Genomic DNA, 19,569 nt, shown 5'->3' with positions numbered 1-19,569 from the left:
TTGTGCGCACTGGATTATGGGTCAGATCGACCAAGGAGCATGCTGATTTCAATACAAAAACTCTTGAATGGATTTAGAAGGCATATGGGTATATTTAAGCATGCTAAATCTGACCACAGAAATTGGGACATCCTAAATCTTTTTTTTTTACCATACTAAATAGCAGAAAGTATGGGGATTGGGATACAGGCTTTTTTGTTGTTGTTTTCTCTCCTGTGCTAGAGTATTATTAACCCACCTGTCCATTTCTGATGCTCTCACACACTATGACAGCATTGTTGCCCCCGGAGATGGCTGGGAAGTTGTCATTGACATCCAGGACCTGGATGGTGACTGGGACGTGAGTCACCATACGAGGGTTATCTGAAAAAAGGACAGAGACATGTCAATCAATCAATACATTTTTATTTATATCGCGCTTTTCATACTCAAGAGTAGCTCAAAGTGCCTTACAATGAATAAAAACAACAACAGTAAAATACAGGAAAAAAAACAGCTAATAAAATCAAGAGAAGAAAATTAGAAGAACCCAACCCTCCCACCCCCATAGACATGCACAGAGACATACACAAATACATACACACACTCACACATACACACACAGACACACAAACTCACACTAGCTATCACTAAAGAGACACGGCTGGGCACTGAGACCTGAGGCGAGGAGGAAGCAACCTTTGGGGGGCCAACCACACTGGGAGCAATCCCGGTCCAAGGTCGCAGAGAGCGCCGCCATAGGGACCACCCCAACCCGGCCAGTATGGTTAATATAATGGTAAAGATTAATAGTGCATGTATGCCTGTCTTGTGTTTCTGTCTATATCTCAGACACTGTGACAGTCTTGGAGCCTGTTAGGAGACATTAAGTGTGTATTCACACCTGCCGTGTTTAGTTCGGTTGAAACAAACTCAAGTGCACTTCCGCCTTCGGTGCCCATCTTGCAGGCAGGTGTGAATACAGCAATCGCACTCGGGGGCGGACCAAACAAGCGCTCCGAGACCCAGCTGAAGAGGTGGTCTTGGTGCGCTTCTAAACGGACTCTGCTGCAGTTCTTTTGTGGTGTGACCCTGCGCTCTGACCCCCTTCGAAGTGTGGTAACTTGAGAGGGGATATGTGAAAAGACAAATTTCAATGTAGCCAACCATTGACTAATAAAGTAACTTAACTTAACAATCAATTAAAATTATTTTAAATAGGATGGAAATGTATGTATTAACTACAGACAATCAATTTGGGTTCAAGAGAAAACATAGTACTGATTTATGCATTTATGCTTTAAAGGAGATTGTCGCTAAATATCAATGCCAAAACACCTCTGTGTTTCTCTGTTTTATTGATGCCTCGAAGGCATTTGATAGAATCAACCATGCATAACTATTTGTAAAACTACTTATGAGAGATGTTTCTAAATATATTTTCAGAATTTTAATGTATTGGTATGCTCAGCAAACATTCCAGGTCAAATGGGATAATACTGTTTCTGATCCTTTTCATGTGGCGAATGGGGTCCGTCAAGTTGGAATCTTATCTCCTATTCTATATAATATATTTAATTTCATTTTCATTTAACTTTTATTTATCCTCGAGAGACCAATTGAGGGGTGACCCTCATTTTCAATGACGTCGAGTTCAAACAAATTCCAAGGAAAAACAACAATGCATACACAATATTCAATGCAAATACATCAAATACACAACAAGGTGAAGAGTAGAAAAAAACAAAAAACAAAAAAACAATTGAAACATTTACGCAGTGGTGAAGAGTGGCAGCAATTAAAATGAAATTAAATGGGTGAAAGTACAATATAGCCTAATTAAAACAGTTACAGGTAGAGTTTGGCAGATTTAAGATAGTTTGTTTAAATTGATTAAAGGATATGAAGGTATTTAGTTTAATTTGTTGCTGTAAGTTGTTCCAGGAGTCGGGGGCACTGAAGCTAAAAGCTGTCTTTCCCAGCTCAGACCGGGCTTGTGGGACATAAAGCATGAGCATGTCAGTGGAGCGGGTCTGATAAAGCCCATCTGAAATTTGCAGCATTTCTGTTAAATAACGAGGAAGCTTCCCGGTCAAGGCTTTGTAAATAAAAATATGCCAATGTGCATCACGTCTCTCTTTAAGGGAGTACCACCCAACCTTTTCATATAAAAGACAATGGTGTGTGTCATAAGCATCTCCTGTTATGAACCTTAAAGCAGAGTGAAAAACAGAGTCTAGGAGTTTAAGACATGAATGAGATGCATGCCGGTAAACCACATCACCGTAATCAAGGACAGACATAAAAACTGCCTCAATAATCCTTTTCCTACTAAATAAAGGGAAGGTGGTTTTGTTCCTATAAAAATAGCCAATTTTTTGTCGTAGTCGACAAACAAGATTTTTTATATGGAAATTAAAAGTGAGTTTATCATCTAACCAGATGGCGAGATATTTGTACTCTGTGACTCTTTCAATTAAAAATCCATTCTTTGTAAAAACATTAAAATCATTCAAATTTGTAGTTCTTGCTCTGGAGAAACACATATATTTGGTTTTGTCTGTATTAAGAACAAGCCTGAGGTCTACTAGACAGTCCTGCAGAGTATTAACCCATTGATGACGGCTGCTGCGCGATGCCACATTGGCTCTCCTGCCTGATGCTGCATCGTGCAGCATTATTACTTTATCTAATTTTCATGGCATTCCCAGCATTGAATGCACTGTCATTGGTTCAAATACACATGAGGTGGGTTTTGTTGATTTTTTTAAGACCACGTGACCACCCAAAAGTTGTGTGGTTTGCCGAAAATCATGTCAATCAAAAAAATTAAAAATTAAAAAAATAATAAAAAAAATACGCCAGCTATGTCGGCGACAGAACAGTTAGTGGCGTTTGGTGCGCAGAATCAAGGTCTACTATAGACTACTGACGAAAATCACACAACACATTGCATCTATTTATTAACAATATTTAATAATTTTTTAATTCATCTAATTTTGACGATTTTTAGAAATATTTGTTGGTTTGTAAGCGCTAAGGGAGCATGTTTAAATACAACATGTGAACCTTAACTTTTAAATGTATTTTATTTCATGTTTCTATGTGCTACACAGGCTTAGATATTAAGGTTTTGGTAGACTTGACAATTCGTACTATTTTTTCAGAAAACCCTCAGGCATTAAGGACATGCATCCTAGATTGCCATAGTCATCAATGGGTTAAAAGAGCTTTGTAGGTTCTCAATAGATTGGTGCACCGAATCGGAAATGCAATACAGTACTGTGTCGTCAGCGTATAGATGGGCGTGACAGTTTTTTAGCGATGAAACAATGTTATTTATATAAATTGTGAAAAGAACTGGACCAAAAATTGAGCCCTGTGGGACACCATTTGTAACAGTTAAGAATTCAGATTGGTATCTTCCCAGTTTAACTGACTGCTGTCTATCAGAGAGATAATCCCTAAACCAGCTACATGCAGACTGATCAAAGCCAATGTCATAAAGCCTCTGTAAAAGCAAATGGTGGTCAACAGTATCAAAGGCCTTTGAAAGATCAATAAAAAGTGCTGCACAGTGCTTTTTCTTGTCTAATGCTGCAACAATGTTGTCTACAACCAAAGTCACAGCAGAGACAGTACTATGGCCTGCCCTAAAACCAGATTGGAATGGGCTCAAAATGGAAGCACTAGTTAGAAATGTTTTTAACTGATTATTAATAAGTGATTCTAGAATTTTTGCCAGGCATGGGAGTTTGGACATTGGCCTGCAGTTATTAAGATTATTTTTGTCACCACCTTTATGTAAAGGAATTACATGAGCTATTTTCCAAATTTTAGGAACTATTCCAGAGGAGATGGAAAGATTAAAAATATGGGTAATTTGTTTTGATATTATATGTGTCGAAAGCTTGATTGAAAACGGATCCAAATTGTCCTCGCCCATGTACTTCTTGGCGTTGATGGCGAGGACCGCATCTACAACAACACTTGTGGGAAGAAGATCAAGGCTGAAAATAGGAGTTTGAGAGACAGGTGGTACATTACTACTGGTGGTAGAAGGTGTATGTCCTCCATTCTGAAAGAGTTGACCAGCAGCTACAAAATGTTTATTAAAAGCTAAGCCAATCTCTTTTTGATCATTGAGAGTGTGACCATTTAATTTGATCTGAGTGGGAATTGTGCTAGAATTTTTTTTATTATAGTTCACAGCTTTCCAAAATAGTGCAGGGTTAGAGTAGCAGTCGGAGATTAATTCAAGGTAATATTCGGATTTGGCTTTCCTGACCATGGCTGTGCACTTATTCCTAAATTGTCTAAAAATTGTCCAATTGGTATTATCTCTAGAGCGTCTAGCTACAGACCATGCTTTATTTCTTTCGGAAAATAAATCAGACAGTTCACTTGTAAACCAGGGGTTTGATCTATTTTTCACTCTATGCTTTTTAAGGGGCGCATGCTTGTTTATAATTGAGGTGAAAGTATTGATGAAATAGTCTAAGGCTAACTCAACATCCGAAATTTCCGTAGTGAGTTGAATGTCACTATGACGGAGATCACTTAAAAAGGCTTGTTCATTAAAAAATTTAAAATTACGTTTAATAATGATTTTAGGTTGAGATCTTTTTAAATGAATACTTCTGATACAGGCCACTGGGCAGTGATCACTAATCCCAAGATCAAAAACACCAGCTGAGACTATTTTATTTATTTTATTTGATAGGATTAAATCGATTAAAGTTGATTTTGCTGGGTTTTTTAGATTGGGTCTTGTGGGCTCAGTTATTAATTGTGTAAGATTAACGCTGCTACAGATTTCTTTGAAAGGTTCAGAGGCACCAGAAAGCCAGTCAACGTTAAAATCACCCATCACAATTACCTCTCTATTTACATAGCTGGAGAGCATATGTGCTAGATCGTTTAAGGAGCTAGTTACAGCTGAAGGGGGCCTATACACACCAATTACAACAAAACAATCATTTGACGATAAAGATAATTCTAGCGCGATAAATTCAAAACAATTTGGAACAGAGACGGCATGTAAAAGTGTTACAGAATAACAGGATTTTACATAGACAGCCACTCTCCCACCCCTAGTGTTTCTGTCTATTCTGAATAAGTTATAATCATTTATTGCCACAATAGAGTCATCTGTACTCTTCTTTGACCAGGATTCAGTCAGAATCAAAACATCTGGGTCTGCCTGGGACACTAAAATCTTTACATGGTCTAATTTATCATGCTGCAATAAACTTCTAATATTTAGATGAAGAAAACCCAAGCCCTTTCTTGATTTGAGAATTTGTGGGGAATTTAGTTTAGAGCTAGGAAGCATGGCCTGCCCCTCGGGGCCACACAACACAGTTCCGTGCCTGCAGAGGGAGCCAGCGTCAGAAGCAGCAGGTGGATGGGCCGTTGGAGGTGAGAGAGGGCAGTCAGGTGTGATGTCCAGAGCTGGAGGAAGGTTTGCAGCACAGATGGAAGGGGAGCACAATTCATGTTGAGCAGGACTCCGGGGGGGATCTTTTTTAATGGAGGTTCTTCTGATGGTGTCATGCTGTGGTGAATATCAGTCCAAATTAAATGCAATGTGCTGAATGAATATTATATTGATGACCTTTCAAGACAGCTAAATGAATGTACAACAGGATGTATTGTGGGAGATCAAGTTGTGAATCATCTCATGTATGCTGATGACCTGGTTTTACTTTGTCCATATTCTGCTGGGTTACAAGAGCTGTTGAGGATATGCACACAATATGGAAGAGAATTTGACATCAACTATAATGCCAAAAAGAGTAAGGTCGTTGTTGTGAGATCTAGAGAGGACAAAAAAATCCTCTTTTCCAGCTTTCCACCTCTCAGATGGTCTCTTAGAAATATCCAGGGAATTAAAATATCTAGGACATGTCTTCTCAGATGATCTCATGGATGACAGTGACATTCGTCGTCAATGGTGTAAAATATATGCACATGATGATGAGGAAATGTTCCATGTGTTCCACAGATGTTAAGTGTGCTCTGTTTAGGGCTTATATCACGCCGCTGTATACAGCTCATCTCTGGTCCTCTTACAGAGTGAAAAGTATGCAGAGGCTTAGAGATGCCATGAGGTTGTTGCTCCGTGTTCCTAGGTGGCACAGTGCTAGCCAGTTATTTGTGGCCTCTAATGTACCTACATGTCAGGCACTGTTACGAAAGTTAATGTTCAATTTCATGTGTCGATTGGATTTATCAGAAAATAGCATAATAGTCTTAACCAACCCTATGATGGGCTATCGGTTCACATCCAGGCCTCGAATAAAACAAAAACCAACTGCTTTTTAAACCTGTTATGAGGAAGGGAACATAGTATACAGGTTTGTTAGACCTCAATGTGTTTGGGTGAAAACCACTGAACCACATAGCTTTTCATTTTCATTCAAGACAACTCCACAACATTTGCTAATAAAAACAGCTAGGGCTGATGGGAAAAGGCAATAGCTTTGCAGCTATTTGTTCATATATTGAATTGGACAAAATTATATAATTTGATGATGGAAGAAAGTCTGTACCTAATGTTCAATTCAATTCAGTTTACTTAAAGAGCAACTTGCAGGTTAGAGACCCCAGTTAAACAGCATATAGGAAAAATATTCAACTACTCGATTAAAAATAAAGATATTTAAAAATATACATCACAGTGGCTTCTGGAGCTATTTTTGTGCGAGAATTGTTCCTCCACATCTGCGGCAGTGATGTAGTTCCATCTCTTCATGTCTGAACACACCCGGTGACTCACAGCTAGCTAGCGCCACGTATGTACTGTTACAGACACCGTGGACTACTTTTCCTCAAAGGCTGGAGTACACGATACTTCTCCATTACTTTAAAATATGAAATGTAAAACTACAGAAGAAACAGACTAAATGACAACAGTTCAATTCACTACTACCTACTACTGTGCATTAGGTTGAGGCTGCTAGGTTCGGTCAGGTTCTCACGACTCCCTCACGTGACGTCTTCGAATGCTGTGAACTTTTTAACAGCTTAGCTCAAAAACGCCACTTTTCTCTCAGAATTTATATAGGGCCTACTTGTGTTTTGAAAAACATATAAAATCCTTCATACTCTTTTTGAATGGGCATGTCCAGAATAGGTTATGAATCAATTTCGTTGTTTTTTTTAAACCTGCAAATTGCTCTTTAAGAAGGGCCTTGGACAGTGCAAATGAATAAATGTGAGATTTGTCATAGTCATAGTTGTTAATGACATTTCAGCCAATAGAACGATTTTGACCCTCATGTGTCAACCAGGGGAAAAGCCAGAGAGACACAAATAGGATGTGAAACAGATGGTCCTCGGACAACAAAGAATAATGCATTATGTCACTGTGAAAGGCTGCTTTCACGTAATGTGTATTGTATGCAAGCCCAAATCCAATCTTTTCCACTTGACGTGCCGATTGTTAGCACATGGGTTATTCTGCTTTTACATTGGACTGCATACATAACACAGGATTGTTTATGGAGCATGAACTGATCAGTGCTTTGCTCTCCACACAGCAATTAGAGGCAGAACTCCACCACCCTTCAGTATTTACACAATGGAAATATGTTCAAGTTCTCTATGAGTCATGTAAGCCTTAGTGGAGACATTTTTGGAATTAGTGAGTCTCAGGCTGCCTGCAACACAACAAAAATGCATGATGATCACACAAGTGGAAAAGAAACTCTACGACAAATACTGCAAACAAAATCACGCACAATGAAAGGACTTCAAAGGAAATGTATATTTTTCGACCAACAAGATAAAATAAAATAAATACAAATTATTAATTCTGTCTGATTATTGAATCAATCCCTTTCTGATAAGTTATTCAACAGAAAAGCTGGCTCAATAGCTTTAACTTGAAATCGCTGCTTTATTGTAACACAGTTCCAGGCTGACAGGTGAACATAGCGGAGCATTTAGCAGCTGATATTCTACGAGTTGGTGGAGAGGAGAGTGAACATTGGACTAAATATTGGACTACATCAAGACAAAGTGAAGAAATGTTCTATTATGAACACTTTGTCCATAATGTATATTGACTATTCCAACTGTTTGTCATGTTTAACACATTTGGATCCAGAGCACATTATCTGTCTAGAATGCCGTAAAGGTCAGGAAACCATTTCACCAAAATTGAAATCTATTTGTTCTCTTCATTGTCCATCTCATGAGTTTCATCTCAAGAATTCTGGTATAAATATTTTCGATGCAAATTGAGTGTGTGTGTGTGTGTGTCCGTCTAAACACAGAAACCAGTAAAACACGCAAAACCCTCATTAAGATCTACTTCCTCTAACATGTTTGCACCTGTTGTAATTTGCACATTAAATCTTAGTTGATCACATGAAGAACACCCACAAACTCAAAGTGCAATTTTTTAGAATGCTCACACAGTTTAGCACTCTTTATTTTAGATCTTAGTAGATCAACGCCTTAGTTTAGGATCTAAGAAGGTCAACCCCTAAGTGTTTCCATTTTCTATCTCTGACAATGGTTGGTTTTTAAGTGAATTTCTGGTTCACATGAGGAGCAAAATGCTGGAGAAACATTGTTAATTCTTAAATGGTATGCTAGTCGTTTGGATCTTTAATCCCCAGTAACTCTTTAGCAGGGTGACTGAGCTGCCTGGCATTTCTGCCCGGCGCTCAATCCATTCCTCACACAGTGTGCAGTAAAGGCTAACAGAAAGGCTAAAAGGCAAGATAAGGACGGCTTGAGAGAAATGAGAGGGGAAGATCAAGATAAAAGAAGTGATGGACAATTCCTCCGATGCCTTCAGCACAGACCCAATCTCAACTGAGATTGCAAAGGTCCTGTTGGATTAATAAATGTGTCTTAAAGGGTATTCCTCAGAAGGCCACCGAATGATGTAGCCTTCTGAAAAGGTCCTTAATCTTCTATGTCATTTCTTTTTTTAAAGTCCAAACAGTGAATCAGAACCCAGAGAGCCAGTTATTACAAAACTAAAAGACTGAGAGAATGAGTCTACTTCTTCTTGTTTTATGCTCCTCTTCTAATGAACCATTTATGCTTTATTGCATATTGCTGTCTAATTGTCCTGATAATTAAATATTTTCTTATTTTCATTTGAATGTATTTCTGTTGATTTTTATTTTGTACTTAGGTCTCACTTGCAAATGAGATCTTGATCTCATTGTGATTTCCTGATTAAATAAAGTATATATATATATATATATATATATATATATATATATATATATATATATATATATACACACACTGTGTGCACAATTATTAGGCAAGTGAGTATTTTGGCCATATGATAATTTGTATGCATATTTTCCAACTTTAAGCTGTAAACAATTGAGTGCTTATTCGATTTATAAGCATACCAGGTGATGTGTATTTGCGTAATGAGTTAAGGTGTGGCCTAAGGAGTTCAACACTCTATATCAAGGTGTGCATAGTTATTAGGCAGTTTCTCTTTCTCAGGCTAAATGGGCCAAAAAAGAGATTTAACGGACTCTGAAAAATCAAAAATTGCATAAAGTCATTTAGAGGGATGGAGCACTCTTGAAATTGCTAAGATATTGGGGCGTGACCACAGAACCATGAAACATTTTGTTGCAAATAGCCAACAGGGTCACAAGAAATCCATTATCCGCCATATTCCAGAACTGCAACCTACCCGGAGTGCTCAGAAGTACAAGGTGTTCGATGCTTAGAGGCATGGCCAAGGTAAGGAAGGCTGAAACCCGACCACCACTGAACAAAACACACAAGTTGAAACGTCAAGACTGGGCCAAGAAATATCTGAAGATAGACTTTTCAAAGGTTTTATGGACTGATGAGATGAGAGTGACTCTTGATGGACCAGATGGATGGGCCCGTGGCTGGATCAGTAACGGACACAGAGCTCCACTTTGACTCAGACGCCAGCAAGGTGGAGGTGGGGTACTGGTATGGGCTGGTATTATTACAGATGAGCTAGTTGGACCTTTTCGGGTTGAAGATGGCCTCAAAATCAACTCCCAAACCTACTGCCAGTTTTTAGAATACACTTTCTTCAAGCAGTGGTACAGGAAAAAGTCTGCATCTTTCAAGAAGACCATGATTTTTATGCAGGACAATGCTCCATCGCATGCAACAAAGTACTCAACTGCATCGCTAGCCAGTAAAGGCCTTACGGCCTCTGCACACATCCTACCTCTACTGCGCCTCTACCTCGCGTCTGCGTCTGACTTTTTGTCACTGACCGTGTAATCAACCTAGAGCGGGCACACATCCAACCTCAGACGCACTGCTGATGCGCGTCGGAGGCACGTCTGCAGCGACGCTCCCCTTTACCTCAGGAGGCTCGCCTATTTTTTTCTGAGAGCCGCGCGTCTCTCTCGGGTCTCTCTGCTTTTTCTGATAGAGAAATACTCTGCTGAGAGTCATATTGACTTCATACCGGCAGCTTTCGCTGTAGTTTCACCATTTCCTGGTGTGTCCCTTTCAAAATAAAACTTCCAACAAGCGAAAATGTGACAAAAAAATAATTAAAAAAAAAAGGCAATGGGGCGCACGGATTACTGTCCAGACTCAATATTAGACTCAGTATAAATCATATGCATAATACATGACAGGAAAGTACTTATCTATGAAATTTCTATGTAGAAAGACAGGGCTTTTAGAAGCAGCGCTGCAGCAGCAGCAGCTGCTGAGACGTTCCATGTGTGTCCGAGAAAAGTCCGAGAGACGCAGCAGTAAGGTAAGGCGACGCGCTCCAGAGGTAGACGCAGGATGTGTGCAGAGGCCGTTAAGGATAAAAAAATAATGACGTGGCCCCCTTCCTCACCTGACTTAAACCCTATTGAGAACCTGTGGGCCCTGCTTAAACGGGATATTTACAGTGAAGGAAATCAGTACAGCTCTCGGAACACTGTCTGGGAGGCAGTGGTTGCTGATGCACAAAAAGTTGATCGTCAACAGATCAAGATCAGATCAGTTATTGAAAAGAAGGGTGGCTATATTGGTCACTGATTTTTTTTTAACCTGTCAGAAATGTTTATTTGTAAATTTTGAGTTGTTTTATTATTCTCACTTTAACAGATGAAAATAAACAAGTGAGATGGAAACATTTTAGTTTTTTCATTAAGTTGCATAATAATTCTGCAGACTAATAGTTGCCTAATAATTCTGCACATATATATATTCTCTTAAGAAAGACAAAACCTCACTTTTACTTTCTTAATCATTCAGGTTTAGGTTCATTAACATTTTGGATTGACCGAGAGCACTGTAGTTGTTCAATGATAAAATTAATCCTCAAAAATACAACTTGCCTAATAATTGTGCACACAGTGTGTGTGTGTATATATATATATATATATATATATATATATATATATATATATATACATACACACACACACACACACACACAGTCCCCTCCATAAGCCAAGCGCCTTAACTCCCGCCAAGACCGCTGGGCATTATTCTTTGGTCGATTTCACTTCCAGCTCACCTTTCGACCAGGGTCCAAGAATGGGAAGCCGGACGCCCTGTCCCGACAGTTTGCCGTTGACCACGGCTCCCCCAGTCCCGATACAATCGTCTCCCCTGGCTGTGTGGTGGGGGCAGTCAGGTGGCAGATTGAGGCACGGATCCGAGAGGCGCTGAGGGAGGAACCGGATCCGGGAACCGGTCCGCAGGGCCGTCTGTTCGTGCCAAGTGCTGTCTGCTCCAAGGTCCTCCAGTGGGTGAATAATTCACGTTTCTCCTGCCACCCAGGTGTTAACCGCAGCCTGTCCCTGGCTAAGCGACACTTCTGGTGGCCCACCATCGAGGCTGCGCACGCGGTAAGTCCTCGCATCAACCCTCCTCAGGTTTGCTCCGTCCCCTCCCTGTGCCTGGGCGCCCCTGGAGTCACATCGGTCTCGACTTTGTCACTGGTCTCCCGCTGTCCGAAGGTAATTCTACCATACTCACCATTGTTGATAGATTTTCCAAGGCTGTCCATTTTGTGCCACTGCCCAAGCTTCCCACAGCGTCTGAAACTGCTGATCTCCTGGTTCAGCATGTGGTCCGCCTCCACGGGATCCTGGCTGATGTGGTCTCCGATCGGGGTCCACAATTCGTGTCCCAGGTATGGAAAGCCTTCTGTCGTGAATTAGGGTCCTCTGTCAGTCTCTCCTCAGGCTACCATCCCCAGACTAACGGGCAAACGGAGCGGGCCAATCAGGATCTCGAAGCTGCGCTGCGCTGTGTCACTGCTCGGAACCAGTCATCCTGGAGCACTCACCTTCCATGGGTTGAATACGCCCACAATTCCCTGACAAGTGCAGCTACTGGTATGTCCCCATTCGAATGTTCCCTTGGATATCAACTCCCTCTGTTCCCAGCGCAGGAGAGCGACATCGCGGTGCCATCTGTCCGGGCCCACCTTCGACGCTGTCGTAAGGTCTGGAGGGACGCTCGCGCTGCTCTGCTCCGTCCCACTGAGCGCAATCGGCGCATGGCCGATCGACACCGGATCCCGGCACCACAGTTCACACCAGGTCAGAAGGTTTGGCTTTCCTCAAAGAACATCCCACTCAATACAGAGTCTAAAAAGTTGTCCCCCCGCTACATTGGGCCTTTCGAAGTAGTCACAGTCATCAATCCATCCGCTGTCAAACTGAAACTGCCTTCATCCATGAAGATTCACCCCACATTCCATGTTTCCCAGTTAAAACCTGTCTCAAAGGCCTCTGTGTCCTCCAGCAACACCCCCTCCACCCTCCCGCATGATTGAAGATCACCCCGCCTACACGGTCCGGCGGATTTTGGATATTCGCCGCCGTGGTTGGGGGGGTTTCAATATTTGGTGGACTGGGAGGGGTATGGTCCTGAGGAGAGGAGCTGGATATCCCGCCAGCTCATCCTCGATCCCTCCCTCATTAGGGATTTCCATCAGGACAACCCAGGGAGACCCGGTGGCTCACCTGGAGGCTCTCGTTGAGGGGGAGGTACTGTTATGATCCTGCTTGGGCCTCAAGCCCTTGTGTTGTTTTTCCCTTTTACCCTTGTCTATGTGCTGGTCTATTGCAGGGTTGGAGTCAGGTGTGCTGGAGTCAATCACCAGCATTCACAGCTGCCATCAATCATCAATCAACTGCTCTTCATATACCCGGCCCTACCTGCCAGACACTGCCAGATTGTAGATTCTGTTTCCACACAGTCAGTCCTCTCTCTAAGCTAACCTGTTTGCAGCTCCGCTTTTTGCATTTTTCCTGGCTAACTCCTGTTTTTTCTGCCACAGCTCTCCCGGCCTGACTCCAGCCACCAGCTCCAGCCCGCCAGCACTTCCTCCCGGACCCCTCTGCCTGCCTGCTCTAGCCTGCTCACACTCAGCTCCCTGGACTTGCCCCGTTGCTCTCTCCCTGGAGCCCCATGACAGCCAGCTTTCCCCCCGGATCACGGTCCTAACCCCCTGCTGGTTACTTCCAAAATAAATCTTCTTAAAACTGTTACTGTCTCCGCGCCTGTGTCCTCCTGATCCAGCCGTTACAAAGGTCACGTGTAGGGTGGTGTAAGGAAGAGTTATCTCCTTTCTGAATAGATATGCAGAGAAACCGATAGAGGATAGTTGATGTGTTGTTGTGCTGTTGCTGTGAACTTACCAACCTCTGCAGCCATCACAGTGATGTTATGCCAGTCCGTCTCCTCTCTGTCCAGAACCTTGGTGGTTCTGATGAGGCCGCTGTTCACCCCGATGGAGAAACACAATGGTCTTCCCTCTTCATTCTCTATGAAGTACCTGGGAGAAGAATGACCTGAACTTTAAACAGGAATCACAGCCATCCAATCATATTGTTTAATTATACTAAATATGTATATGAAAAAAAATACATTTCCATAGGTCGAAGCTTGTCATGACCAATATTCTGATGGTGTTTAAAAGGCAGGGTATGTAGTATTATCCAATATACACTTGTTGATTTATTGTTTGCAATGGTCAACATGGTTGACAGCAATACATAACTTATGGACAGTGAACAAGGACATTCTGTAATCCTGGAAAAACGCCCACCGATTACTGCCTCGTAGATGCTACTTTCAGATCTTTTTAGCTTTCCAGAATTACCAACCAGGCCTTTAACACACAGACATTAAAAGTTTAATAAATATTAAGTATAAGGAATCGGTGTGTGCATTTAAATTTTTTATGCCAAAGGCCCCTCAAATTCAAACTTTGCCAAACAAATTGGAATAATAAATCTCCACAATCTATGGATCAGACATGTTCAGTACATGAACAAACACATTTGGACTCTAACATGTCAGCTGTCATTCATAGTTTATTAATTACTTGTTAAAAGCAAATTTTCATTTCCATTGAAATCTAAAGAATCAATCGCAATTGAGATTTGATAACCCTGTCTAATAAATAAATCTATTTAAATGTTTACCTCATGTGAACTGCTTGTTCAGGCTAGGTTTGTACTGTGTGAGAGACTTCAATAGAAGTCTCTCCTCTGTGTGTGTACCAAGCCTCTAAGAACAGCCCTTGCTTGGTAGGGGATAATGGCATCATGGCCACATACACAAATGTTGAAACTTCATGGATCGTCACACGACTCAAACTGGCCCAAAAACATTCCATGCACAATCATTGGAGATTGCTCCTGCAACAAGTTTAATACTTTGTTCGGAAAATACGAAGCTCCCCAAATTATGATATAAATATATATAGATATTGGCTATAAATATAAAATGTGATATATACAATACAATTTGGAGGGTTTAAAAAAGTCATAGTAAACCAATAATCCCATTCATGGGTGTTGGGAGCTAACAGGAAGTCAGATGGCAGAGGAAGTATTACATGTGCATGCTGTACATCTGATTGGCTGGAGAAGAACTCCAGAGGACTCTTATGATTTGATAAGATGCCATTTTTTTAATGTAAAAAATTACCCAAATTAGTTGATACTGTAGTATGACCTTTACCTTTAGGATTGAATTGCAACATAAAAAAGGCAGTGGCAACTTGTTATTCAAAGGTAAAATGTATCTGTGTAGAAAGAGGTAGAGCTACATGTGCATCTCAAAATATATATCATTACACATAAAGTGAACTGAATCTATAAAAGACACACTTTTCAGAAGGTTGACATTTCTGTATTATAAATATTTATTATTATTAATTATAATATTTTTTGGTTTTATGTATTAATCTAATATTTTGAGATACTGGATTCCATTTGCTCACAAAGAAAACTTTGTCCAATGAATCTAGAATATATGAAAGTTACACTTTTCCGATGGACTTCCATGACATGAAGTTTTGTTTACATGCACCTGTATGCATAACAGCCCTATTTTTAACAGTTTTCGACGTATTAAAATGTCCCCGTAGTCTTAACAACCCCTCGCTGATTTTGGCCCATCCAATCCATCAGAAAGCAGCAGTGATGCCACTGTTAGTCAGAGTTCTGTCAGGGCTAATGCAGCCAGCTGCTGGGCTGAAGAGAGGAAGCTCTCCTATGAACAGTTGGCCTTTGCCACTGATCTGCTCCATGGTGCAGACTGATCTATGTGAGGCCAGAATTAGAAAGGCTTTTTGGAGTCGTTTCACTGTTGGCTACATCAAAACCCCCAGGGAGCTATCCCCACACACATACATTCTACACCAGTGGTTCTCAACCTTTTTTGAGCAAACGCCCCCCTAACCTTACCGAGATACTCTAGCGCACCCCCCCCCCCCCAAAAAAAAAACACAAACACACACACACAATTAAGAATATGTTTTGGCTACATCCTCTATCAACAATAAAACATATTTTCTGTGCTGTTTTGGTTTCTTATAAGAATTATTTAAAAAAAAATCCCAATATGAGCCTGTTCTATGATAGGCAGATTTAACCCACTGTCAGGTGGCTGGTTGCATAAAAAGAAAAAACACTATCAGCATTGGTTGTAATCAGGGGTGTAAAGTAGCGAATTACATTTACTCGCGTTCCTGTAATTGAGTAGTTTTTTCGTGTACTTGTAATTTTTTAAGTGATTTTTAAAACCTATACTTTTACGTTTACTTTGAGTATGTTTATTGTGAAGTATTGTACTTCGCTACATTTTATATCACCTGCGTTACTGAGTAAAAAAATAGATAGGGAAAGGAGAGAAAAGAAAAGAAATATCGCGGGGGGCTTTTATTTTTACGGCACAATACCGGAAACTAACACAGTGAATGATCGACAGGAGGAGTTAACACATTGCCACTTTGTCAACAATTCTCTCAAAGCATTGAAACAAACAATAAATTCAACAAAAGTAAATAATTGTAAATCTAATGTAAGTCCCCCTGCCCCTCAAATACTTAGCCGTGGCCCTGCATCACACGCGCATATCGGCGATCACATAGTTCGTCGCACACACACAGCGAGTCAGCGCACTGCTGTGCCATGCAGCCCGGCAAAGAGTAGAGCGACTGACCTGCCCCGAGCATCTGAAGCTTCCCCTTGTGATTTTTAAAAACACCAATTTAACTTGAAGTGAAATTTGTAATGAATGAATTGTATGCTAGATGTAGCTATTCATTAATAAGAGCACGTCCATAATTCATTACCCAAAAGGGAAATCATGATAATTATAATAATAATACATTTTATTTATATAGCGCTCTTCTCTCACTCAGAGCGCTTTACAAAAACAAAACAATAAACAAACAAGGGAGTGAGGGAGGATCTAATCTTTGCAATATTACAGAGGTGATAGAAGGAGGTTTTGACGGTGTGACGGAAGTGGTGTTCAAGCAGCGGCGGCTCGCCCATAGAGGGCGATAGGGCGACGCCCTCCTTCAGCCAAACCAGCAAAAAACAACAATATAATAATGATAATAATAATGATGAAAAATATATTTTTATTTATTTATAATCATAATTTATTATTTCAATACAGTTTGTACCTGCATCTAAGTCTGAATATCATTGTACAATCAGCGTCTGTGCTCTGTACCGTCACTCTGGGCGATTTCGGGCTGGTTGAAAATCGCCCTGAGCGCTCTCATAGACTTCAATGTAAAACTTTTTTTATTCAAACTGCAGGCTTCACAATGCAATCTCTATGGGTTCCGGGGGTGATCGCCCTAACGTGTTGTCGTCATACGTACAGTAAACAATGAACCAATTACAGTGACTGATACAGTCACATGTCCGGTATGCTACCCAAAGCGGTCATTTTCAAGACCAACATAACTAATATCAACTCAGGCTAGACTGGCAAGCTACTTGATCATATCATTAAAAGGACTAGGTCCTTTCCAGACAAAATGTAACCATCAAGCAAGTATCTACCAAGATGGATTGGGGGATCGTATAAACGCGGATTTTCACGGGGCTCGTTTCAACGGCTAACGAGGCTAGCAGGATGCTAAGGCGCTAACACTCTGTTCTGCTGCCGCTGCATGATGATTATGGACTGTATACTGGCTTTTAATCCATCCTGATGGCAGCACAGACACCGCATGGATAACTTCGGGCGTCACCCCTATGCATCATCTCTCAGAAAAGGTAAAACAAACAATAAACATCAATCTGCATATGGACGAGCCTGCGCCGTTCAACAGCTGATCCATAGACTGTTTACTCTGACAGCTGCTGTCCGTCCGCGGCATAAACCCGCCTACCAAGTAACGGTGCTGTAGACAGCATGGACATATAAAGAAAGGTAGACAGTAGTAACGCAAACCAATGTGATGATTGCACATATGCTATGCCAGCATCCATTTTTGTTTAATCAGAACACAACTGTCAAGTCAATCAGATTATTGTGATTAATTGTAGAGCAGGGGCCTATCCGAAAAGTCCAATCTCCTAACCTATAAGCCTCCTTTCCTATGCCTTAACCCCTAAACGTCATCGGGGTTAAGGAGAGATGAAAGGTGCTTCCTATCGAACATAGGAAAGGACAGCGCTGTTTCAAATGAATTCGACTCCACCTTTCCTAACCGACGTCATTGCGCGACGGCGAGTATTGCTGACGTGAGTCACTAGCGTGAAACTACACTATTCTCCGAAAATTGACTACAACAAGCGCTCGTTTGATCCATGTGTTCTTTTCATATTGATTTTAATCAGGTTGTCGCCAACAGAGTGAGATTCACTCCCTTATATCCCAATTCACATGTGGAATAAAAAGAGGCTACACTTGTGTTAATGTTGAAATGAACTGCCCTCAGTAACTTCATTAAATGTGAAGTTGGTATTTTATTTTCTTATGGTGTAAATTATGTGCTACGAAAATAACTAAATTATGATTGGTCTTTTATGAGTTCTTTATTATCTTAATGGGGGGGGGGGGGGGGTATTTTGTTTTAGCTGAATTAAATCTTCCTCTCTTCTCTTCTCCTCTCCTCTCTTCTGTTTTGCCTCTCGTTCGTATTCGTGTAGAGTCGGTAAACTCCGTCGGTGGCTTGTTGCTTTAAATCTTGCCGCCGTAAAGGATTATGGGATACCACTATCTCCTTTCCTTTAGCATAGGTTGGTCAGGAGTAACCTATGCTAAAGGAGGGTTAAAGGATGAATCGAGGCTCCTTTCCTATGCCTTTCCTAAGCATTTTGGGAATTCGGATCACCTATCCGCCGAGTACTTCCGGTTCATCTCGATAGGAAAGGAAATTTCCTATGCAAAAAAAAGTTTTCGGATAGGCCCCAGGTCTCTTAAAGGAAGCCTTATCTGAGGAGCACACTGGTAGATGACAAGTTATCTGTGATGGCCACAGCCGGATAATTAAATCATTTTAGAGCTAAAATAATTTTATTCAAGAAATTAACTAACTTAATGTCCAAAAATACTGTAAGTACAATGCTTGTCTAATGTTGCCAGAGTGGTTATGCCAGATGAACAGGAAAAACAAACAAACTGTTAAATGCAATATGACATTGCTATCTGATTTAGGTTCATTTGGGGTCATTTTACCCATCATGGCAACAATTGCCCCCCCTGAGATTATTGTCAGGAGCCGCCACTGTGTTCAAGGGAGAGGGTGGGATCAAAAATTACGCCAAGATTGCGGGCCTGGGGGAGGGGGAGACCATGGTGCCATCGATAGTGAGTGTGGGGGGGGGGGGGGGGGGGTTGTGAGTTGACGTGTAGGAGCAGATTGCCATTCTATTAGTTTTGATTGTAGTAAAGGCAAGAGCTTGATCGAAAATATAAAATACTTGCATGTTTGGATCCATACAATATAACAGTGGGTCGCGTTTTGAGAGAGAGAGAGAGAGAGAGTTGCCGATTTGGAGGCTTTAAGTTACAACACAGTAACATTAGCTAGGAGATGGATAGGGACAACATGGCGGAGCGACCGATGCTTGCGGCGGCCTCTCCTAGCGACTATGCAGTGTTACCGTGTGTTACCGGAGTGAATGGTGTAAATGAGTGCCTGAAAGAAGTGTGTGTGTATGAGCGTCAGTTTCTTTTGGACATCCGTAGCAAAGCTTGCCATGATGAACGTTTGCTGAGAGTGCTGGGCGAGCTTGGGATTCTACGCAGAGTTGTTCATGGGAAACCCACGGCTGCACCCGGAGCCGGAGGAGCACCGGTGAGGAAACACCGCAAGCGGTGCGACAG

General features: G+C 41.3%; 2 protein-coding genes across 6 annotated transcripts in view; one reads left to right on the top strand and one right to left on the bottom strand.

The window, feature by feature from the left end:
* LOC307256063 (cadherin-18-like) overlaps positions 1–19,569 on the bottom strand; it is a gene marked incomplete at both ends in the record, with an annotated part of 184,029 nt that overhangs the window by 35,249 nt on the left and 129,211 nt on the right. Inside the window, 2 exon segments of the mRNA XM_080034929.1 lie at positions 239–363; positions 13,620–13,756. Coding sequence (XP_079891055.1) covers positions 239–363; positions 13,620–13,756 — 262 coding nt within the window.
* atg10 (ATG10 autophagy related 10 homolog) overlaps positions 1–19,569 on the top strand; it is a 341,626-nt gene that overhangs the window by 249,330 nt on the left and 72,727 nt on the right. The window lies entirely within an intron of this gene.

The sequence above is a fragment of the Ammodytes marinus genome (assembly GCF_949987685.1).
Source record: "Ammodytes marinus genome assembly, chromosome: 9".
Classification (NCBI taxonomy): Eukaryota; Metazoa; Chordata; class Actinopteri; order Uranoscopiformes; family Ammodytidae; genus Ammodytes; species Ammodytes marinus.
Note: the sequence above shows the minus strand (reverse complement) of the source record. Positions and strands in the feature narration are given on the sequence as shown.